We start from the raw sequence: 23,749 nt of genomic DNA on the forward strand, positions 1-23,749 counted from the left end.
GAAAGCGTGGCTTCTTGTTGCTCTGGGTTACAAGGAGCGTCAGGACCCAGCTGTTGAGCCTTAACTGTAACCTATACGCTACTAGCCATTCAGGTCTGTCTGGACTCTGCTCCACTTACTGACTTCTAAACGACCTTATTTCTATTTAATAATGAAGGATTTGGGATTACTTACAATTTCAGACACTGTGATTTGGTACAGTTACATGGCTTTTTAGACTTTGTGTCCCATGAACTAACAGTTACTCTATAAAGATTAAAAAAGAAAATGTATTCAGATCGTTACTCTTTAAAAAGAGAATTAGCTAAGCATCTGGTGTTTTTGAACGAATACTGAAAATCTCAACACCAGAGAGTTATAGGTGTTATTTATTGGTGTGGCACGCACATTCACACGTGGGGGCGCAAGCCTGGCCAGGTCCAGCTGCACGTCCAGGGACCCTATCGCTGTCTGCTCCCCAAGAAGCCTTCCCCGAGTTTCTTCCACTGATCTGTTTAAACCTCTCCTGTGTGTGGCTCCCCACACCAAATAGCTCTTTTTATTTTTATTTTCTATACTTTCCAAAATCAGAAGAACACTAATGAAAAGTATGAATTAAAGACTAACAGATAAACGACTGTTTGCATTGTTAGAGCTGTCCAGCTAGTATTACCACCAGTATCAAAGCGTGTTTTGAATGTGTCATGTGGGCATTGGGGAGCTCCCTCCTCACCGCTCCTTTGGGGATTAGCCTAGAAGCCATCTCCAAGGGCGAAGGAGGAGGAGAGGTGAGCGTGCGCTGGAGGCTGCTAAACCTGAGGCGGCTGTGGGTTAGGAAACCGGGACAAGTTCCCAAGGGCTGCTTAGAAGTGTTGCTTCTGAGGGGACTTGGGATGTTGGCCACGTGAGACGGTGGGTAGATCCTGGGGACGAGAAGGAGCACACGTGTCAAAACCCCGGCTGTGACTGGGGCTCTCCCTCCCTCCCTCCCTCGAGTTCGGCCACCTGCTCCCGGAGACGGCGTGTGCGGGCTTCGCCTCTGCAACCACTGGCTGCTTCCGGGAAGGGACACATCCTGGTCTCGGGTTTCCTACAGGAGCTGCTACAGTACTTGGCACACACAGGGCTTGCTGACAGTCCCCTGTCACCCCACGGAGCACGGGGACTACCCTCGGCCTGTGCTCCGTGCCCTCACAAACACAACCGTCTCCAGTCGGGGCTGAGGTCAGTCTAAGCCCCAGCTCAGCCCACCCTCCCCTCTGCTCTGGCTGCTTCGCTCATCAGGGCTCCGCCACTCTTCTCACCGGCTCTGCTTCTGTTTCGTGACCGCGTCCTCCCTCATTTGAAACAGCAAATGGTAACTGACTCCTGGGTGAGCTGCTAAGTGTTACTTCTTCTGGAGATGTCTCTCGTTTTTAAAATAATGTCCCCATACTATGTCACTGAATGCTATATTAATTTATTCTTCGTCTAGTCTAGTTCTCTCCTTTAGAGAGAGGAGAGTTGCCGCCTTCTATTCTCATGGGTGCCTGGAGGTGGCAGATCTGGCTGCACTGCTCCTGGCCCACCCACCCTGGATCACACCTGGGCTGTTCGGGGGAAGGGGACATGCGCACAGACTTCACTGCTCTTGCCCTCAGCCCTGCCTCTAAAATGGGGCACGGGGTGGCCTGGCACTACCTGTCCAGAGGAACCAAAACTCTTCTCTTTAAAAATGAGGTGGAGGTCCATGGAGACACTCCAGTGGTGACCTGCCACAATTGTGGAAGCAGAGAGGACAATTCACTGAGTACCTACAGTGTCAGGAAGATGCCAACAGGCACTGACTAAGAGATCACCACGTGGCCAGGACTGTCATAAGAGCTTCAGGGGAACACCAAAATATATATATTTTTTAAAATTTACAGTGCCTGTTCTAGAGGAATCCACCAAATAATTTGGGACATGAGATGATATATACAATTGAAAAATTAGAGAACAGAAGATATTATATAATCAACTATCAAATTATATGATACTGATTGTAAATGACATAAAATTCAGGGACAGTTTAATAGAGATGTAAAGACAAAACAAACTACTTCTGAAAGAAGTAGAACTTGACATTGACTTTCAAGGGTGTGAAGTCTTTTGTTATTCAACAAAAGGATGTTTCAGTTGAAATAACAGCACGAGCAAAAACACCACATCAGGGATGAGCACAGAGCGCCTGAGGGGACAGTAAAGGGACAAGTTCCTTGTAATGGACTAAACTGGGAAAAAACTTCCATGGCTCTAATAATGTTTGACTACTCTTTTTGCCAATCTGAAGAGTAAAGGGTTAGAAGAGATCTGGACAACTCTGCCTCGGAAAAGCATTATAAATAAACTGTACCACAGTTGAGATATGACCTCATCTTTAAGAAAAAATTTCCAGAGAAGCGGACTCTTGCATATTATAATGTTCATTATGTCACCAAAAATAAAGGCCTCAATGATGTAACAAAATTCACATTAACGCCTGACTGATAATCAGATTATTGAAGCTCTGCAGAGTGACAGGACGTGAATTTTGCTCATATGATAAGGTAGCTAACAAGTTAGCCAGCTCACCACCTATCTCTAAAGAATGACGACTGGGTGAATTCACCCATATGGACTGCTGGCTGTAAGGCCCAAGCTGGCCTGCTTTTACGTCATCTACTATTTTAGAACGTTTAAACAGTACTGGGCTGACAGAATTTCCTTTCTGTGTCTTCAGACCTAGCTTGACCCTCTCATCTCGTGGAAGTTTAAAAAAAAAAAAAAAAAGCCTAACAAAGAGGTAAAGAGGTCTAGCCAATTAGTTGTGGTTGGGAACTCATACAGAATGAGACAGCCAGCAAACAGTTTTCTGACAGCTCCCTCACCACAAATAATAAATTGGTAGAGATTCCAGCACACCGTCAGTACCATGGATGTTGAGATGAAAATCATCTGGCTGGTTCAGTGGTGTGACATCAAGTAATTATTTGCAGCAAAAAAATACAAAAACAAAGCTCATGTTGTTCCTGGCACATCATTTATAATAGAAAAATATTTTATGACCTGCATAATTCCTTCACACTAGAGAAAACCTAGTAGAGACTGGGAAGAAGGCATGGGGAGGGTGAGAAAAAGGAGAAATACACTGCAGTGAAAACTTCCTCACTACTGCTCCTCTGTGGAAACGTGTATCACCTGCAACACAGAGAAACCTCAAATGGCACTGTAGCTCTGAGCGCACACGCTTGAACTAAAGTGTTAGAAACACCAAATTCCCTTGAATGTGCTAGACACGCTAAAGCACATAGTGGTGCAATACTGTTGGCCAGATGCTCCCAGATTACAAGAAAGATAAAGTGAGTATCTTCAGGATAGTAACGTCCTGGGTACATCGTGTAATACTATGCTGGCAGCATTACATAGCAGCAGAATCCAGAGGCTGCCCACAGAGTTGTTTTGTCCAGAAACATTAAGAGCCGTGATTATAGAATCAATTACAACGACAGCAGCCATACCCTCGCTGATCCATGGCGCCAAGAGTGGAGGCAGGAGAAAAGCTCCTATAGTCTTAGTCCATCAAATTAAGCGAGAGTCATCGACCAGCTCCGCAACCAACAGCTAAGACCGAAGCAGCAAGTCACGTGAGCAACCGACACTCTTCAGCGACGTCGCGGAGGTGGAGTGTTGACTGAATCCCAGCAAGTCTCCAGAACTCCACCTAAGCCTCTCACACTGCCCCGGACAGCCGTCCTCACACTGAGCAGCGCCGCGCTGGAGATGTGCCTGATGGTAGACACTTCAGGAGCCCGGAGGCTCTAGAGGCTACAGTCTACGTTCCCTAAATTGCCTGCCCTGATTTCTTTCGGGTCCTCAGATGTACATCTGCATTAGGCTGTGTGCCCCAAAACTTCGGAAGGCAGGAAGAGACTGATCTCCATCACCAGCGAAAGGGTTCCGTGAACAGAAAGGGCTGCCCCATCTACTAATAGCACATGAATGTTACTCTTTAACTTGACAAAGAGTTTCAACCGGCTTGGTTAGTTTAATTAGTTACAATTATAGACATGACTTTAAAATGGCAAGACGAAGCCCCAGATAAGAGCAGCCACGTCCACCTGGAGACCGTGTGCCTCGGCCCCTGCCATTGAACGTGAACTGACAGAACAGGGAAGGCAGCGGGCAGAGGCAGCCATAAAGGCACATAAAGACTGCCGTCGACATTAAGTGACTGCCACACCATTACTTGTGTTGATGACAGCAAAAAAGAAACAGAGCAGCTAAGTTTAAATCAATGTGAACTCAAGACAGAGCTAGGAACGGCAGCAAGTCTCTGAAACAATGACAGCGGACGGTGGACGGAGAGTGGAAGCAAATGGAGGTTACAGACCAGTCTTTCCAGCAACCACAAACCAGACATGCGCAGCAACACTGTTAGTGCACTGTTGAATATAAACATCATATTTTAGAAGTCATAAAGGTTTTCAGGTAAAGCTAATTTTAAAACTCAGGAAAAAAATCACAAATGTACCCAAGAGCCTCTTAAACTCTTACATTAAAGTAAGTGACAATTGATTGCTTTTAATCCTTACCTAGTCGAAGTTATTTTTGGTGGTCCTGGAAGAGTTGATCCCAAAGGGAAAGCAGACCCGTTGACTACGGATGGTAAGGCTCCATTATCAAGCTGTGTAAAGTCAAAGGCAAGCATGATTTGAATTAGTATACATTTTGAAAGTTTATTCCCGTCAGCCCCTACGTACAGATAAAAATGATTCTTTTTCTTCTAGAGGTTTACATCACAATCCCCTTACATTCATCCAGGCCTTATTGCCACCATGATTCTGCTAACACCTGAGCACGTTCCAGCCGAGGCTTTTCAGCAGAAGTGGGAGGAGCCCAGCCCAGTCATCTCACCCCGCCTGACCACAGGATGCCCTGGGGTGAGAAAGCCCTGACTGTGGACAGAGACGGAAGTGGGCTATGGATTCTGGGCCGGGCCATCCACAAGCTGGCAAGCAGTACACACAGCTGTCAGTGGGCTGGCCGGCGACATTGCAATGGACATCTTTTTCATTTTGATGAACTACCAACTGTGAAATAAATTCAACCACAAATTTCTGTAAAAGCTAAAAATGTTCTTCAATTACTATTATATTCTTAGTACAGCACAAGAGGTCTTGACATCTGAAGTCTCACTGGCAACCATTACTTTTTCATCTAGTCATAAAAAATTTTGTAGTCAATTTTAACAAATTCAAAAGCAATGTCATAATCTCTGCATTATCCATGTCCTTTGCTTTCTCCATTCTCATTTTCCTTTATATTATCCATTAGCATGGCTCACAGGGAAAGGAAAGGGTAGCAAAGTCAACACTGACCTAATTTTCTTCTTATCAGAAGCTTGAAGAAATTTAAAGTGTTGAATAAATTTAGGTTTTGAGATTATTTGTATATATCACAGTTAAACATCCTATCCTTGTCCCTGAAAACTTGAAATTTAAAAATAAGCTTTATTTAAGAAGCATAGTCTTGGAATTCCCTGGCGGTCCAGGGAATTAAGACTTAGGACTCCGTGCTTTCACTGCCGAGGGCCTGGGTTCAATCCCTGGTTGGGAAACTAAGATCCCACAAGCGTGAGGCCAAAAAAAAAAGAAAGAAAGAAAGAAAGAAAAAGCATGGTCTTGGAAAAACACATTTTATTCATCTTCCTTCTTTTCTCTCTTCTGCCTGTTTTTAAATAGTGTGTAATCCCTGTTGGGGCCTGAAGACACTGAGAAACCACTCTGGGTCCAACTCCTTCATTACAAATCCGCCCTCCACCCCAAACCCCGAGTCCCACTGAGGAGTCACCCCCAGGACCCGCCCTCTTGGGTCTGGCCAAGAGCTGGGGGCCTCTGCTCTCCTCTCACTCACTTTACTGGAGGGAAGTGTTCACAGGTTACTGCAACTGTTTCCTTTGCAGTCACCCAGACACCTAATTATTGGGCCAACGTCTCCAGGTGGCAGTCCAAAGTTTTGCATTCTTTTGAAGAAAGGATTTCACAGTTCTTGGGGTTGAGACAATTCTTTGCATAAACCATATACAATTGCTCTTTTTCTCCTTTGCTTATTTAGCCCCAAAGTAAAGCAGAGAAAGAGAGATGTCTTTTCAGTACTGCATAGGTGGTAAATCTAGGGCAGCTTTATACTAGAATCCATGACTTTCCTCGGCAATGTCGAACTGCCTAGGATGGAAGAAATAAAACCTAAGAGGGTGCTTCCCCATCATGTCACCTGGGGATCTTGCTAAAATGCAGATTCTGTGTCAGTGAGTCTGGGGTGGAGCCTGAGATCCTGCATTTCTAACAAGCTTCCTAGTGATGCCCACGCTCCTGGTCCACACACCGCACGCACTTTGAGTAACAAAGAGCTGAAGAATATACAGAATTGGGGTTTGGCAAGGAAGCCGGGGTTCTAGGGTTGCAGCAAAGGCATTGCTAAAATAATTACCCCAAGGTCCACACTGGATAAGAGGTCGGGGGAGCCAAAATGAGGTAGGTCTAAACACAGCCAAGGAAAAGAGGGGAGGGGCAGAAAGAGGGAGACTATGGTCCAAAGGGGCCTTTCAGTGCACGGGTTCAGTGGTAGAAAAGCAAGTCCAACGTGTGCCTTGCTGACTGGGGCTGAAACCATTAGCAAAACAAGACGGGTGGTGTGGAGGAGGCAAGGAGGTAGGGGCCTACGTGCAGCATCAACAGAGACTTGCATCAGGCGCTCACAGCATCAGGCTGACACTCATCTCTGGCCCTGATTAACCCCTTGCCCCTCCTGGCTAATGGATCATTCGAGAAGTATTTATTTACTCACTCAGCAAATATTTCACTCTATTTATACCCACTGCCTCAGAGATCTCCTCTAGTCTCGTGGCTTTAAACGCCACCTCTGCGCAATGAGCCACAGCAATGAGAAGCCCGCGCACCGCAGCGAAGAGTAGCCCCCCGCTCGCCGCAACTAGAGAAAGCACGCGCGCAGCAACGAAGACCCAACGTAGCCAAAAATAAATAATAAATACATTAATTAATTTAAAAAAATACAACCCTAGACTGTCAAAACTGAAAAATTAAGAAAAAAAACAAGACTTAAGGAAAAGAGCACATTTTTCTTATAATTATATTTAATCTACGCATATTATGGTGTAATCATAAAAGCGTTTTAAACTTTTTTTTTTTTTTTTTTTGCGGTACGCGGGCCTCTCACTGTTGTGGCCCCTCCCGCCGCGGAGCACAGGCTCCGGACGCGCAGGCTCAGCGGCCATGGCTCACGGGCCCAGCCGCTCCGCGGCATGCGGGATCTTCCCGGACCGGGGCACGAACCCGTGTCCCCTGCATCGGCAGGCGGGCTCTCAACCACTGCGCCACCAGGGAAGCCCCCTATTGTATTTTTTTTTATTAAAACAATGACTCACTTGTTGTGTAATGAGATTTAAATTTGCTGGTACTGGCAAAAATCTTCCTACTAAAGTAGTCATGGGTTTAGGGACATCTGTAAGGAAGACAATTACAATTAATTGATAGCATATATTGTTCCTCTCCCACTTGCACATGGAAGAAAGTACAAAAATGATCATGTATCCTGAGTTGGACATGTGCAAAGTCATTGACACTTATCTTGATCCTATTTATGTTTTCTATAAAACCTTTCTGGTCAATGTTTTTGGGTTTTTTTGTTGTTGTTTTTACTTATTACACCCTTTTCTTTGTCATAATGCTACTTCACTCGAGCTTCCAGGGATAGCTATGCTAAAAAATGCTGTCAGTGCCCAGGTTCCCAAGCTGTGCGCTAAGGTGCCCTCCAGTGCTGCCCCGAACTCACCAGGGACGCACTAGGCATGTCACATTTTCAAGGAGAGCACAGCACCATCTGTAGGACGCCACACGAACTACTTTCAATTTACCTGCACTTTTCTTCAAATGGTTACTAACTAATCAGGATGTAAATACTTATTAGGCTACTGGGACCAAACTACTTAAGACTGGAACCGATAGGTATTTCTTTGGCCTCAGGGTGCCGTGCAAAACATCCCTGAGACACTAAGGTCCCTGTGAAACTCTATGTTTGAGTCAAAGTGGTCGGAGAAATGTGTCTTAGTCTCCTGATTGCCCACCAGCTGAACACATTTCCTGCTCCAGGCTTGTGCATTCTTTGAGTGATGTAACCTTAAGACTTTGGTAACAGAATGCATTTATTTTATGGTGATATTTAATGTGTGCACAGCAAAACAAAGGAGACTGGGCTGGGGGGGGCGGTTATGATGACAAGGAAATAGACTTGGAGAGCATTATGTAAATCTTCCTTCTGTAGGTGATCTAAAGGCATTAGGATTTTGTCGTGTTCCAGAAGGAAGGGAATTAGGAAAGAACCCTTCTCTGCCTGTAGAGGAGCAGATGCAGCTCTGACCCGCAGGGAACGGAGCCGGAGAAGCCGTGGCTGGTGTGCAGCAAAGTGCTCCTGAAGGCGCTCTGCACCATAGAAAAGTAAATGTCTGAAAGGCATGTTCCCTGTCCCTGGATAAAGAGACCACCAGGATGGAATGGGAGTCACACTCTTTCTTTTTGCACTGGGCTCCAAAGGCCCGTTGATATGACATTTGGATGTAATACTGATTTAAATTATTGACAAGGTCCGTGAATCATCTGATAATGAGAGGCTCTGGTTAGGCCAAGCTTTAGAGTAACGCAATTATGTATACAGTACACATAGGTGCCCAGTTTTCAAGAATTAGTGTCTAACCTTTGTAAACACAATCCTAAAACTGTGTCATTTGGCCTTTCTTTAATCATTCCTAAGTCATTTGATGGTAATCAAGTACTTACAGATCATTTATTACTATCGCACCAGTTTAAAGACGTTTCTGAGTAAATGAATGGCAGATAAATCAGCATTTGATATAGTCATTTCAGAACTCATGGTGATTAAAGCAGGGTGGCAGTTCTCACTGACTACACGAAAACGTTTACATTAAAACATATGCAGTTTCTACCACATCTGAACAGTCAACCCGCCACCCAATCTGCGAAAGCTTGATGTTCCAACCCAGGTACCTCTAGCCACAGCACTCGTGGGTACAAGTAGTCACCTGGTAGGATCACAAAGCTCTCCGCAACTAGCAGAAGGAGAGGAAAGCTATCCAAGAATTTGAGATTGTCAGTACAATGTACATAAATTAATCTCTAAAGATATTTTTTTCTATCCTTAGCTCACTCATATGGGCTATGGGGATTGCCAAATTGCCTCACTGCCAATTTCACTTTTACTCTCTATACAAAGCCAAACATAGTCACTTACCAACTTCCATGTGATATATGACATATTTTTCTATTAATTTACTTTGTACCTGACTGTAGATAATTATTTTGGTCTTGATACTGAGGAACCAAATGAAGTGCTTTTAGTTCTCTTGTGCCACAATTGTCTATACACAGCATTTGTGTACCCCCTTTCAACTGACATATCACCTAAAATGAAAAATAATGATCAGGTTTCATTTTTCAAAAGATATCCAGTAATATGAACCTAAGTAAACTTATATCTGAGAACACAGTTTTAATCCAGAATTTAAGTTTTCATGGGAAGCGGTAAACTAGAGACATGTTCTCAGTTTCTTACCCTGCAACAACGTGCTCTCTGGAGGTACCACAGGGCAAAACCCCTGGGAAATGTCTTGTGAGATGTGCTTAGTGTGTTAAGAGAAGTTCCTGCTCACGCCTTTCTCTGCGGGTGTCTGGCCCTTGAGGTTTAGGGTAGGGAACAGGTGACTGTGAGCCCGAGCTTCCGTCACCTGTCCACGTGCTCCGTGGTCATCGTAAACGGAGAGAGTGTGCCGATCCAGACCCGGCCCCATTCAGGTCCAGTGAACTATACGAAGGACTTTGCCCCCCTGACTCCACCTCTGTAGCTGATCAGATACTTAGAATAATCGTCAATTTTACGGCAGCTGTTCTTTCCTGCCACGTGCACATGTTATTAGTTAACATGTAGGGTGTTTTTAAAATACCCACTTATTTCATTTCCTACAAGTGCGGTTTAGAAAGGTTAACCCTAAGATCACCTAGTTGGGCTCCGACCATAAATACGTCCTCAGTGAGCCGGGTGAGTTGGCCGGTCAACCACACCAGTCAGCCCTGTCCACAGCGATGCAGCTTGAACATGAAGGTGAGAGAAGTCACTGTTTCTGCTTGCACATAGCTTCTAATTCTGATGGTAAAACCACAGATACCAGAGAAGCTATGGCTTCTGCTGTTAGGTTGCCTTTGGGTTTCCTAGACAGGAAAACCCAAATAACCATAAAGGATCAATGTTACCAAAATAACACACACAGAGCCTACGTTAATGAGGTGCTGATCACTGGGTCAAACCTTCAGATCATCCTGACGGTGGATAAGAGGCCAGCATTCATGTTTGGTTGGAATTTTATTTGTATGTGGAGGATAAAGTTATAGCCACAGACACACAGGTGCACAAACTGGGGGGAAAGGCTCAGAGTGGACCTTCCAGGCCTCTGCCTATTGCACGATTCTGGGCTCTGCCCTGTCCCTCCTGGGAGCCTTCTAACATTACTCAGGAGGCTGGTGGAATTGGAGGAGCTCTCATCCTGCTCACCTGCTCCAGGTGTCCTGGAACAGCTCTGCTCTCAGAACCCATGGGCCTGAGAACCATGGACAGAGGCGAGTGCTGGTGTATACCACAGCTAAGCCAAGTGCATGGTGAGCTCATTTTCAAGTATTTTCTAGTTAAAGTATATGCCTTAGGGCTAAGGCCTCCTTTATCGGAATAAAGAGCTGATGGGGGGACGGCAGATGTTGGCTCTCTGGGCTCCGCTAAAATAAAGCTTGGGGCTGGGCTCCCCAGCTCCCCCCACTTCCCAGTCCTCACGACACTGAGACCTGGAGTCCTCAACGTACCACTTACAAGAAGACTTTGTAACATCTCTGTTTTCTTATCCATAAAACGTAGATAAAAACAATGCATACCCTACAGAGTTGATAGAGGATTAAATGAAATTACAAACATGCAAAAATATCGCATAAATCACAAATGTTACTGATTACCTATCTTACATGCATGTGAGTTAGTATCAGGAATTTGGAGGCAGGAAGGAAGGAAAGCAGCCTCTGTGCTGCAGCCACAGAACTGGAGTTTCACCATCCCAGCAACATGCCAAACCATGCAGCTCAGCCAGCTGCCCCGTTCCTGGGCCAACCGCTGGTCTGCATGGACTGATGTCACTTATGGCTTCTCTCCTTAACAAAGAGAGCGGTGTCCTAATCTTTGTTTGATTTGCTAAGATCAAGTAGAAATGAGAATCTTAGACGTGACAGAAACATTACAAAGGCTCTAATTATATCCCTCTTTTCATAGATAAGACAACCAAAAATGCTGATACGGCAAGTAAACAGAATGAAAAATAATGACTGAAAATATATTACTGTTGACTTAGTAATGGTAAGGGTCAAACATTTGATATAATGTTAGTCAGACACATTTTCTTTGGCATAATTACCATTGGGTTAGAGTCTTTCTTATGAGAGCAGCCAGAGGCATCCTCTGCTTCTTGTGCTGTTGGGAACTTGCAACAGGACTCCTGGGCCGGAAGGTTCTGAAAAGTTGCTTCCTCCAGATTGTTACTTGTGATAGTACCACCTGCTTCCTTGATTTCAACCTAAAAAAGCAAACGTTATTTTAGAAATCACATTTTGGACGTTGTACTTTACAGTTGCATAATACAGAAAATTCTTTGCAGAAGTTACTTTTTTTTTTTTTTTTGCGGTACGCGGGCCTCCCACTGCCGCGGCCTCTCCCGCCGCGGAGCACAGGCTCCGGACGCGCAGGCTCCGGACGCGCAGGCTCAGCGGCCATGGCTGACGGGCCCAGCCGCCCCGCGGCACGTGGTATCCTCCCCGACCGGGTCACAAACCCTGCGCCACCAGGGAAGCCCCCTAGAAGTTACATTTTTAAAGTAAAGAGCAGCCTTACTCTTAGTGTCCTCTCTTCCCAACTATTATTCTCTCTCTGGGGCAGCAAGATGGGGTGACAAGTCCTCTGACCAGCCTCACTGGGGATCAAGGACCCCGAGGACAAGGACCATCTGCGCACGAGGTGTGGAGATGTGATTTTAACGTGGCCCTCTTGCTGCTTCAAAAACACAGTATAAGTAGCTTGAGAAGATTCTGCAGTCGGTCAGCTGCCCCTTGAGCTCCTCGACAGCCCCCTACTCCAAAGGAGCTGGCTGCCTCATGGGACCTTCCTTAAAACCGCGTGAAATGCTGCTCCTCTATTGCCACTTTCGGAGCACACTCACTAGGCTGTATTAATGTTCTAGTCTATTGTTTGGCTTTTCCATCAAGAAGCCTGACATCCTTGCTGATGTTTCAGTAATATTTATATTGTAACTTACAATGTATTTAGAGTAATGCTTATAATTAAATAGTAGCGCTTCCCTAACTGAATGGTAGGACAATAATTAACATGAAAACAGTGAGGGTAGGGAATAACTGCCAACTTTAACTTTGTTTTTAAGCTATCCTCTGCAACGACTCAGTGACACACTGGCAAAATTACCAAAAATAGGGAGAGATACCAATGATGTTACTAAAAATCAACAGAATTTAAAAAACTAAAAAGTCTCGATGATTAAAAAAATAATAACCATTAGATTTAAGTGTTTTAAAATCAAGGTGCTTCTTTCTAAGATTTGATAATGTGCGGAGGATTGGGAAGCGGCAGTCAACCTGCGCTCACATCATCTCTCCCTCCCCTCCTTAACCTCCACCTGCCCAGACTGCCTATTAGAGAGTACAGGTGAGCTTCCCCAGAGGCCAGGAGGCAGGTCATAAAGTCCTTCAAAGAAGAGTGATTCTATGGTAACTTTCTGAAGACCTCATATAAAATCACAGCACAGACAACTATCTTTCAAAGTGTGGGTGTTGACTCCAAACTTGGAGATCGTCTAACTTAAAATCTGGGATCTAAACGATCAATAGTTTTCATGGACTGCCAAATCCCTTAGCACAGCAGACTAGCATCCAGGTATAAATGTTTCAAAAGACAGAGGAAAGTTTAGCTATATTTCAAGTTATAACTTTATTTAGATATTTCAAATTTTATAGAAACGTAGAAAGTTTTCAATTTTCCTCTGCTTTCTGCTTTGGGGAATTTGTCATGTACACATCATCAAAGTTTATTTTTATTTTTTAAAATTATTTATTTATTTATTTATTTTGGCTGTGCCAGGTCTTAGTTGCGGCACGCGGGATCTTTGTTGCGGCGTTGGAACCCTTAGTTTCGGCAGGCATGTGAGATCTAGTTCCCCAAGCATGGATGGAACCCAGGCCCCCTGCATTGGGAGCACGGAGTCTTACCCACTGGACCACCAGGGAAGTCCCACATCATCAAAGTTTAGATTTAACTTATCTCCCTGTAATTAACAAATACTTATACAGTAAATATATCAATTCCTCAGCCCCATGCAACTGATATCTGAACTACTTACAGTATAGTAAAATCCTATTTTTACAGAATAAACAGAGGTCAATATGTGGGAATGAATTTCTAGAAAAAGGAAATTAGCAATTAACCCTGAATATTTACTGAAAAATAATTCCACTCTGTTTAAAAGACAAACATGTCCATGCTAAATCTTTTTCATTTTATTAATGAATTAGGAAATTGTCAATAAAAATTCAAAAAAAAACAAAGAAATATCATCCAAATAGTCTCTCCTTTATTTTGCTAAAATTGAGTTACATTTAAAGAGAATTTACTATTTTAACGTGAGCTAGTTCCTTTCCTGCTCTGGTGAATGCTCACTGAGTCCCCTTGGTACAGGAAGGGAGCCATGCTAGAACCAACAGGCAAAAGGTGCTGGGACACACGTTTGGTCTGGTAGCAAAATGGAGTGTCTGACATTTCAAGCCATCCGAAAAAGATTCCGAGGAAGACCTCTGCACCAGCTGAAAGCTGGTGGGACTAGCTATGCTCTCTGGTTTCTCTAGGCCTCAGCCTCTCCGCCCCACCTTTCCTGTGCACTAAGGAGCAGTGATTATGCTCAAAGAACACCAGAAAACAAATCTAAGCTCCGGCTGCTACGGCTTATGATACGCAAACAAAGTCAGGCTCCAGCCATCTCAACACCAATTCAAAAATGTTCCACAAAAGCTTAATCTATGACTTACTAAAATGATTTAACAGCTGAGTAATCTAGTTTTCCAAACTAGATCCTTTTGAGGGGCCAGTACACATTTCCTTACAATCCTTTGTTTCCTTTAAAAACTGATTTGTTTAGCTTCAGCAAGAACAGAGCAGAAAAGGGGACTTCCCTGGTGGTCCAGTGGTTAGGGCTCCGCGCTTGCACTGTAAGGGGCACAGGTTGGATCCCAGGCTACAGAGCTAAGCTCCCACATGCCTGGCTGCAAAAAAGACAAACAAAAAAAATCTACTTGTTTCCCTCCTCTTTTGTTGTATGATCTCTGCTGGGTTAGGCCAGGTTTGAACCAGGGACCGAGGACCTAATTCACCTTCAGGTAGAATGGCTTGGCTGGGTAATGCATCTCGCGTTTAGCAAGGGATGTGCCCTGTTGGGAATGAGTGAATCCGATCAGGGATGCTACTGACACGAGAAAAATCTTGGTAGAAGCAGGAAGTCTCCCGTCTCCACTAGGGCAGGGGTGCAGGGGGTACTGTGAGACGTGGATCTTACTGGAATCACGCGGACGCCGGGGTGGGCGGCTCCTTCCCTGGCCCAGGTGCCCAGGGGCCCGACGGCAGGACTCCTGTGCGGGGTCAGCAGGGAGGACAGGAAGTAGAGGTTGTAGGCGTGCGGCTGCTGGGCGGCGGGAAGAACGGCGTCTTCCAGGGGATTGAGCTTGGGAAGACTCGGGAACTCGCCGCGCGTTTCCTCATCTCCGTTCTCATCCACCAGCAGCTCCACTTTGACTTTGCCCTTGCAGTCCCCGTCGAGCGGGGCGTTGAAGGCGTGCAGCAGGGGCTCTTTGGGGTGCGCGGAGCCCAGGTACGCGTCTTTGAAGACGTGGAACTCGTCTGCCTCGTGCTTCACCGCCACCGGGGTTTTCAGGGGAAGGTTTTCAGGAACAAACTGACTCTCGGCGCTGAAAAGGTCTGTCACCATCTCGTCCTCGGGGCTGCACATGCCGCCCAGCAGAGGGGCCTCTTCCATGTCCACTGGGGGCACCCGGGCCCGGGCATCGCCCCGCACCCGGCGCGAGGGGGATCCGGCGGGAACCGCACACCTGCAACGACGCGGCCCAGTCAGGCGGCGGCCCCCACCCGCCCCGGCCGCCGACCCAGGGGGCCCGCCGCTCCCGGGGATCTGACCCGGGGGGGCCCGCCGCTCCCGAGAGGCCGGCCTAGGGGGCCAGCCCCCCGCCCCGCACCGGCGAGGCCGACCGGAGAAGGGGCCCTGCTGGCCCGACCGGCCGACTGGGGCTGAAAGGGGCGGGGGTCCGTCATTCCCGAGGGGCAGACCTGGAGGTCCCGCCGCCCCTGACGGGGACGACTGGAGAGGGGGTCCCGCCGCCCCCTCGAGGCTGACTAGGGGGCCCACCGTCCCCCTCCCCTCTGCAGACCCGAGGCCGGGCCGGGGACCGCGGGGAAACCCGACGGCGGCCGGGGTCTCAGGCACAGGAGGGGCGCCGAGTCAGGACTCCTCAGACGGCGCACCTGTGGCCCCGGGAGCTGTTAGAGCGCCGAGCGCGCGGGCGGGGCCGAGCAACTGGCCGTTGGGGAGGAGGCGGGGCCACGGACTGGGGCAGGGCCAGGGGCTCGCGGAAGCGGGGCTCGCGGAGGTGGGCGGGGCCAGGGAGAGGCGGAGGCGGAGGCGGGGCACGTGAGGCGGGGTCAGAGGGTGGGAGAGGTTGGGGGCGATGCGAAGGCGGGGTGCAGAAGTTAGTGCGGGCATGGGCGGGTCCCGGAAGTGCGAGGGGATAAGCAGGGATGGGGGCGGGGGAGGCGGCCCCCGTGACAGTGCTGGAGGGTGGTGGGCGGGGCGAGCTGGGCGGAGTCGGGGCCGGAGGCCAGGGACCGGCCAGTTGAGGGGAGGTGGACGGGGAAGGACACTCCGGGGACCAGCAGCTCCAGGCTCCGGTGGGGAACCAGAAGCCCCCCAGGCCAGTCTGAGGCAGCGCTGGCTGGGACTCCCTGGCTTGACCTCAGACCTTAATCTTGACCGTGTATTTTTTCTGCCCTTCAGCTCCTCAGGACAGAGCCCGCCCAGCCACGGAGCACCGCGGGTGGGCGGACGGCCAGGGATCGGCACATGCAAGTTCCCAACCTAGCGTGCACTTCAGGTCCTTGGTGCTGGAGCTTGGGAGGAAGACTAGGCGTCTCTTGTCAATGTAAGCAACCCAAGGACTCCGGGCTTTCACTGCCAAGGCCCAGGGTTCAATCCCCGGGTTCAGTCCCTGGTTGGGGAACTAAGATCCTTCAAGACCCTCGGCGCGGCCAAAAACAAACAAAAAAAAGTAAGACATTCGCTTTCTAATCTCACTGAAAAAATACGTTCCTAACTCAAACAGTAGTAACCAAGGCACACCAGCACTATTTGGCTGTACACTTCAGCGTTCAAGAAATCGCAAGAAAATTTTGCGCAGTCGACAATCCGGAAATTTAAGGCACAGCTTTAAGTTGCTGGGACTTTCTTATCTGAAAAATTATAATGGGACATTAAAAGTTGACATTAAAAGAACATAATGTAATTAAATTCTCACTGTTGGAATTTTCCTACCACGTGAACGACTTAAAATATATTCCCAGCCACTAGTTCATTGCAAACATACTTGCCTTGAAATACTGTCCAGTTCTTGGAGAATTCATTTCCTGTGTGCCTATGATCTATAGGGCAGGACTCCATAGAAAGCTTTAGTTGCTTCTTCAGATTAAAATTAGGACAGATTTTTTCTTTAGTTATACAGAATGTCCTTAATTTAGGATTTTTTTTATAGTAGGTCCTTGTTGGTTATGTTTTAAATATAGCAGTGTGTACATGTCAATCCCAAACTCCCAATCTATCCCTCCCCCACACCCTTCCCCCCAGTAACCATAAATTCCTTCTCTAAGTCTGTGAGTCTGTTTCCGTTTTGTAAATAAGTTCATTTGTATCATTTTAATTTTTTTTAGATTCCACATATAAGCGATTTCATATGATATTCATCTTTCTCTGACTTACTTCACTTAGTATGATAATCTCCAGGTCCATCCATGTTGCTGCAAATGGCATTATTTCATTCTGTTTAATGGCTGTGTAATATTCCATTGTATATATGTACCACATCTTCTTTATCCATTCATCTGTCAATGGACATTTAGGATTTTTAAACTTTATAATGGTTGGAAAGTGATATGCATTCAGTAGAAACCACCGGACGCGCAGGCTCAGCAGCCATGGCTCGCGGGCGCAGCCGCTCCATGCCATGTGGGACCTTCCCGGACCGGGGCACGAACCCGTGTCCCCTGCATCGGCAGGCGGACTCTCGACCACTGCACCACCAGGGAAGACCCAAACTTCAAATTTTGAATTTTGCTCTTTTCCCAAGCTAGGGATATGTATGCTCCCTTCTAGTGATGCTGGGCAGCTCTCAGACACGCAATCACAAGGATAAACAGCCGATACATTTACAACCATTCTGTTTTTCACTTTCAGGACAGTATCAATAAATTCCATGAGATAGTCAACACATTATTATAAAATAGGCTTTGTGTTAGATGATTTTGCCCAACTGTAGGCTAATGTTAGTATTCTGAGCACATTTAAGGTAGGCTAGGCTAAGCTATGATGTTTGGTAGGGTAGGTTTATTAGATGCATTTATGACTTACTGTGGGTTTATCAGGACTTAACCCTATCACAGGTCGATGAAGACCTGTATAGTACATAAACCCTCCTACCGAAATAATTAAATATTACAGATAAAGCTGAAGTTCCCTTGGGTTCCATACCATCCACAATCACACTGCCTTTCAAAGAGGGAATCCCTGTGAAGTCTGCTGTGTATCTTTTCAGCCCTTTCTCTGGAGATCAACATACACATGTGCATGTGGATCTCCTTACTCTTTTTTTTTTTTTAATTTTATTTATTTATTTATTTTTGGCTGTGTTGGGTCTTCGTTTCTGTGTGTGGGCTTTTTCTAGTTGTGGCGAGCGGGGGCCACTCTTCATCGCAGTGCGCGGGCCTCTCACTGTCGCGGCCTCTCTTGTTGCGGAGCGTAAGCTCCAGACGCGCAGGCTCAGTAGTTGTGGCTCACGGGCCTAGTTGCTCCGCGGCATGTGGGATCTTCCCAGACCTGGGCTTGAACCCGTGTCCCCTGCATTGGCAGGCAGATTCTCAACCACTGCACCACCAGGGAAGCCCTGGATCTCCTTACTCTTAATTTTATGGCTGGAAAAGCCACATCTTTTTGAACTCAGCTGAGTTTGGGGGCAGGCCTGAGAATGCAACTCAGGCTTCCCAAACTGTAGGCAATATAAACTGAAGAACCCAAGTGAAAAACCGTGAAGAGCTTGAATAGCCTGAGAAGCACATCAACCCCCAGGCCGTACCGCTCACTCCTTCACACATCAGACATTTCTAGTGAGCAGTCCCCATGGGTCAGGCGTGCATGGCCATCTGTGTGTCACCATGCCGGGCAGGATCAAAGGCCTGGAACCTTTGAGCACCTGCAGTTCCGAGATGCTCCTCTGGCCCTGCTGGATTGGCCAAGGCCAGCTCTGTCTTGTCATTCAGGTCTCAGCTCAAACCCATTTTTTTTTTTTCCGGCCATGCGGCTTGCCGGATCTTAGTTCCCTGATCAGGGATGGAACCCGGGCCCCCTGCAGAGGAAGCGAGGAGTCCTAACCACTGGACCACCAGGGAATTCCCCCAAACCCATTTCTAAATCAGCCTCCTCCCCAAGCCAGCTACTCTTCCCCCACCCCATACACACACACATACAAGTGCCCAGGAACCCTTAAGATCCTTTGAGAGGTTTCCTTGGTTCTTAACCTCCTCCCAATGAAATTTGATCTCCACGACAGCCAGAACCTTTTGGGGTCCCCGCTGTATTCCCAGTGCCTAGAACAGAGCTAAGCATACAGTAGGTGTTCAGTAAGAACTGTGGAGAAAACAGAATTCATGTATTTAACAGGTATTTATTGAGCACCTATTATGTGTCAGGCACTGTTCTAAGCCCCGGGGCAAGGGTGAGGATGCACAAATGAACACAGCAAAATCCACAGCCCTTCTTAGCAGCCACCCTTCTCTGTCAGGTGTGTGAATCGAGCGATGTCCACTCTGCCCAACCCGAGGCCTTTTCTGCATATCTTGGTCGGTCACCTTTGTCCCAAGTGCCTGGTACTTGACCTATAGCCTCCTTATCAGTATAACAAAAGAGACAGAAAGCAATACTGTGGTAGACTGGGATTAATGTTTTTATTAATGATAACATTCATACTGCATTTCTAAGATTTATCCAAAAAAGCATATTGTATTTACATGCAATGGCCAATTCAAGATAACAAATTCAGATCACAGCTCCGTTAAGACTATGGCTTATTCCAAATTCAATTAAATACATCATACTCCTACCTCCTGCTTTCAACATGTACAGTAAAAACCCACTCTTCCTCCTTTTAGGGAATATAAAATTGCATTGATAACTGCACGGATTAGCAGTGATTACATTTGAAACACTTAAAACCTGAGAGACAAGCCCAAATAAGTCTGAGTGCTAACACGTCTGTGCTCGAATTCACCTGTGAATCATAATACAGACTGGTCAGTGGTCAACAGTGTATGATTTCAGTGGCCCTGGCTTCTACTGGAAGCTACGCCTCACTGAGGCCAAGGGGCTGTACCCTCACGCCTCCTTGACTACATAACACAGATGAACAGGGCCTTTTGTTGCTGTGGTGGTTAGATATCCCTTTTTGCTTTTTTTTGTCTGTTCTCATTTCTGCTTGCTTTTAAAAGAAAAAAAAAGTCTTTGGCCCATTTAGGTGGGGTTTTTACATCACAACATGTACAGGAATAAAATATGCACGTGCTCTGCAGCAAGCGCCTTCCTCTGGCTCCAAGGGTTCGGCCTCGTCACCGAATCAGTGGAGTTCAGAACTCTTAGAGAGGCGAGCCCCACCAGAACATAGTGGTCAGAAAAATAAATACATGATTTTAACAGATGGACAGCTAAGCTGGTCATTACAGCCTAGAGGCAGTGGGTATTATTTCATTCCATGATCCGTTCTTTTTACATTAAATACTGAAGACGATTCAGCGCCTCATCGCTTTTTGGTCACTCGATCAAGGCACTCCCATCCGAAGGGTAGGCTGTGTTAAACCCAGCACCTGTCACCTGCGACATTCTAGGAGGTCACCGATAACCCATCTCCCTCCATCTCCCTGGAAACGGGAGTAGGTCTCCTCTCTCACCAGCTGGGATGCCCAACCCTGACTGCCCTGAGGTTTGCTTTTCTCAAGTTTTGTTCCTTCCTCAGTGGCAAATGTCGCCAGTTTGGGTAAGCAGGAATCCTGAGGCACCTAGGATGTTTGATTTTTCAGTGAGTACTCCAGACACATAATCTTCGACCACCACATCCCTCGCTCCCCATTTCTGAGGCACGCCCACGTCTTCTTTTGCAGCTTAAGGAGGAAGCATAAGGAAGGCAGTCTGATGGGGGAATGCAGCACAGCTGCCCTCGTAAGGGAACTGGTCCTTCTGGGATACAGGGACACCACAGTAAAATGCCTACATAGGGTTATCCACCCAGTAAGTTGAGAAGGAGTAAGACACCCACAATTCCACCTAAAGACTTTACAAAATAAATCTGTCGTGCGGTCTCCCTTACATTTAGGGCCTTCCGTTTTTAAGGCACTGGGTTTTGAAGACTTGCAAGGTCAGGAAAACTAAAGATGAGACATACTACATGCTTCAAACATGGAGAGGCAAATGCAGACGACCAAACTAGACCGTGACAGAGTTACCACAGGGACAGAATGGATTCCAAAAGCACAACTTTTCTTGGTTAGTGCATTGCATGTGCGTTGGCTATTAACGGCTAACATCTGCAGCTTAAACAATGCTTTTCTCTCGGAAGGAAACAAATGTTTACATCGCTCTGATAAAATTAAATGCCCGTAAGTACCAAGTGTCCAGTGGCCGCCGAGGAAGCGTGCCGGGTCGGTCGTTTCCAACGCGTATGAAGCCACAGCCCCACTCATTCCATAAATCGCTCAACGACAGTTTCACCCCTTAAGAAACACAAGGCGATGGGAAGACCTTAGGGGGGACTTTATCCAATGTCCCCCAGGTTAGGACCTGCTTGGAAGGAGTAGGGTTATACTTCATGGGGTGGAGCCTGCCATCTAGAAAAGCAAAAACACCAAACCCTCGAAGGAAAGGAAACGTCTGAGTCTTTTAGAGCAAATTTTCATCCTGAACTACAATCAGGATTCACAGCTATTTTTCATTTGGTTTTTCATCCGAAGAGCTCATTTTCCTTCCCGGCAGTGCTAAGGGGTTTACTTTTTGGAATTGGAGCTGAGCCCGAACAAACTCACGATGTCAATCATTGCTTGTTTCAGGTTCTTCCCGAAGCGATGAGAATCCTTTCATTTAAAAACAAAAAACAGAAACAGGTTACAACGTGGAAATTCTCACATTTCAAGCCTTTTCACTTGTAATCTGACTCGAAGAACTAACATTCCTTTTTGCCAATTCTCTAAGCTTTGACTTAGTCACTTAATCATTAAGTTATAGCGTCTGGAGAGATGTTAAGGGTTAACAAAGATAGCAAACATGTTTGTGTGAGTGTGTGTTTTTTTTCTTTTCCATGATAGGTTATTACAAGACACTGCATATAGTTCCCTGTGCTATACAGTATGACTTGGTTGCTTACCTATTTTATATATAGTAGTGTATATTTGTTTTGTTTTGTTTTTGAAAACTAAGGTGCTTTATTTCTTTGTAAAAACAACTTATCAAGAGTAGTTTGGGGCTTCCCTGGTGGCGCAGTGGTTGAGAGTCCGCCTGCCGATACAGGGGACACGGGTTCGTGCCCCGGTCCGGGAAGATCCCACATGCCGCGGAGCGGCTGGGCCCGTGAGCCATGGCCGCTGAGCCTGTGTGTCCGGAGCTTGTGCTCCGCAACGGGAGAGGCCACAACAGTGAGAGGCCCGCGTACAGCAAAAAAAAAAAAAAGTAGTTTGAACAGAACTTGTCTTATTCTTGTCATATAACTTATTGTATGGAGCAAACATCGTTTCCATGCCTCAGCTAATTGTCACACACCTGTTGAAGTTTCCATTAGCTTCCAACACTTTATCTTTTGCAGTGAAACAACTCTGATAGTTTGTTTTTTTAATTTAATTTTTATTTTATATTATAGTTGATTTACAATGTTGTGTTAGTTTCAGATGTACAGCAAAGTGAATCAGTTATACATATATCCATTCTTTTTCATATTCTTTTCCCATACATGTTATTACAGAATATTGAGTAGAGTTCCTTGTGCTATACAGTAGGTCCTTATTGACTATCTACTTTATATATAGTAATGTGTATCTGCTAATCCCAAACTCCTAATTTATCCCTCCCCACCCCCTTTTCCCTTTGGTAACCATAAGTTTGTTTTCTATGTCTGTGACTCTATTTCCGTTTTGTAAATAAGTTCATTTTTATCATTTTTTAAGATTCTACATGTAAGTGATTGCATGTGATGTTTGTCTTTCTCTGTCTGACTTACTTCACTTAGTATGATAATCCCTAGGTCCAACCATGTTGCTGCAAATGGCATTACTTCATTCTTTTTTATGGCTGAGTAATATTCCACTGCGCGCGCGCGCGCACACACACACACACACACACACACACACTACATCTCCTTTATCCATTCATCTCTTGATGGACATTCAGGTTGCTTCCATGTCTTAGCTATTGTAAATAGTGCTGCTATGAACATTGGGGTGCATGTTATCATTTTGAATTAAGAGTTTTCTTTGGATCTATGCCCAGGAGTGGGATTGCAGGGTAATAGGGTAGCTCTATTTTTAGTTTCTTAAGGAACCTCCATACTGTTTTCCATAGTGCCTGCACCAATTTACGTTCTGTGTGGGTGTGGTTTCCCCTAATCTAAGGCTTCCCCTAATGTCAATGCGTTACATACAACACAATAAACAAGTGAATTCCAATCTTCTCTGTTAAAGGTGAACCTGGCATTGCCTGTCAGGCTATGTACAATGTGGAAAGGAGAGAATATAAATAAGGATTAAATGTGCCATGCTAGGAAGGTGGTCACGGGTTCACAGAGAACGCTGCAGACCCCTGCTTCAATGTGTATATGTATTTCTTAGCACGGGCACACGAACCTTAACCCACCCTCCAATGTTACAGAGAGTCTGGAGGCTGTAGAAGCACTCCAACATCACGATTTAAAACCACTGTGACCAGCAAAGATACACACTTTCGATCAAATAAGATCGATCCCTTTAAAACTATTAAGAGACTTTCAAAATCCTTGTTTTGAAAATGTCCCAACCAAGCAAGAGTACATAACTGAATTGAAAATTTCTGTCAAATCAAGGATGTGCTCAAAAGAAAACAGTGAAAAACCCCAACTTTAGAAAAGAGAACTTTTGTTTTGTACTTACTGTCTCAGGGCAGGAGAACTTGGAAGAAATGTGGAAACTGATGAGCTTCTCACCCACGAGAATGTACGACACCCCATAGCCGTCATCAGCAACCTACGGAAAA

General features: G+C 46.1%; 2 protein-coding genes across 2 annotated transcripts in view; both read right to left on the bottom strand.

The window, feature by feature from the left end:
* The window catches only part of TESMIN (testis expressed metallothionein like protein), a 37,849-nt gene extending 22,131 nt beyond the window's left edge, over positions 1-15,718 (bottom strand). The window contains exons 1-6 of the mRNA XM_029209422.1: positions 15,694-15,718; positions 14,714-15,263; positions 11,519-11,677; positions 9,353-9,473; positions 7,424-7,500; positions 4,572-4,663 (exon numbers count right to left, since the gene is read on the bottom strand). Of these exons, the coding sequence (XP_029065255.1) occupies positions 4,572-4,663; positions 7,424-7,500; positions 9,353-9,473; positions 11,519-11,677; positions 14,714-15,190 (926 nt within the window). The 5' untranslated portion in view covers positions 15,191-15,263; positions 15,694-15,718. The remainder of the gene's footprint in view (positions 1-4,571; positions 4,664-7,423; positions 7,501-9,352; positions 9,474-11,518; positions 11,678-14,713; positions 15,264-15,693) is intronic.
* A 3,700-nt stretch (positions 15,719-19,418) lies between these two features.
* The window catches only part of CPT1A (carnitine palmitoyltransferase 1A), a 64,418-nt gene continuing 60,087 nt past the window's right edge, over positions 19,419-23,749 (bottom strand). The window contains exons 18-19 of the mRNA XM_029206893.1: positions 23,647-23,739; positions 19,419-21,606 (exon numbers count right to left, since the gene is read on the bottom strand). Coding sequence (XP_029062726.1) covers positions 21,520-21,606; positions 23,647-23,739 — 180 coding nt within the window. The 3' untranslated portion in view covers positions 19,419-21,519. The remainder of the gene's footprint in view (positions 21,607-23,646; positions 23,740-23,749) is intronic.

Source organism: Monodon monoceros, unplaced genomic scaffold, assembly GCF_005190385.1.
Source record: "Monodon monoceros isolate NGI ecotype Baffin Bay Population unplaced genomic scaffold, NGI_Narwhal_1 Super_Scaffold_7, whole genome shotgun sequence".
NCBI classification, from domain to species: domain Eukaryota; kingdom Metazoa; phylum Chordata; class Mammalia; order Artiodactyla; family Monodontidae; genus Monodon; species Monodon monoceros.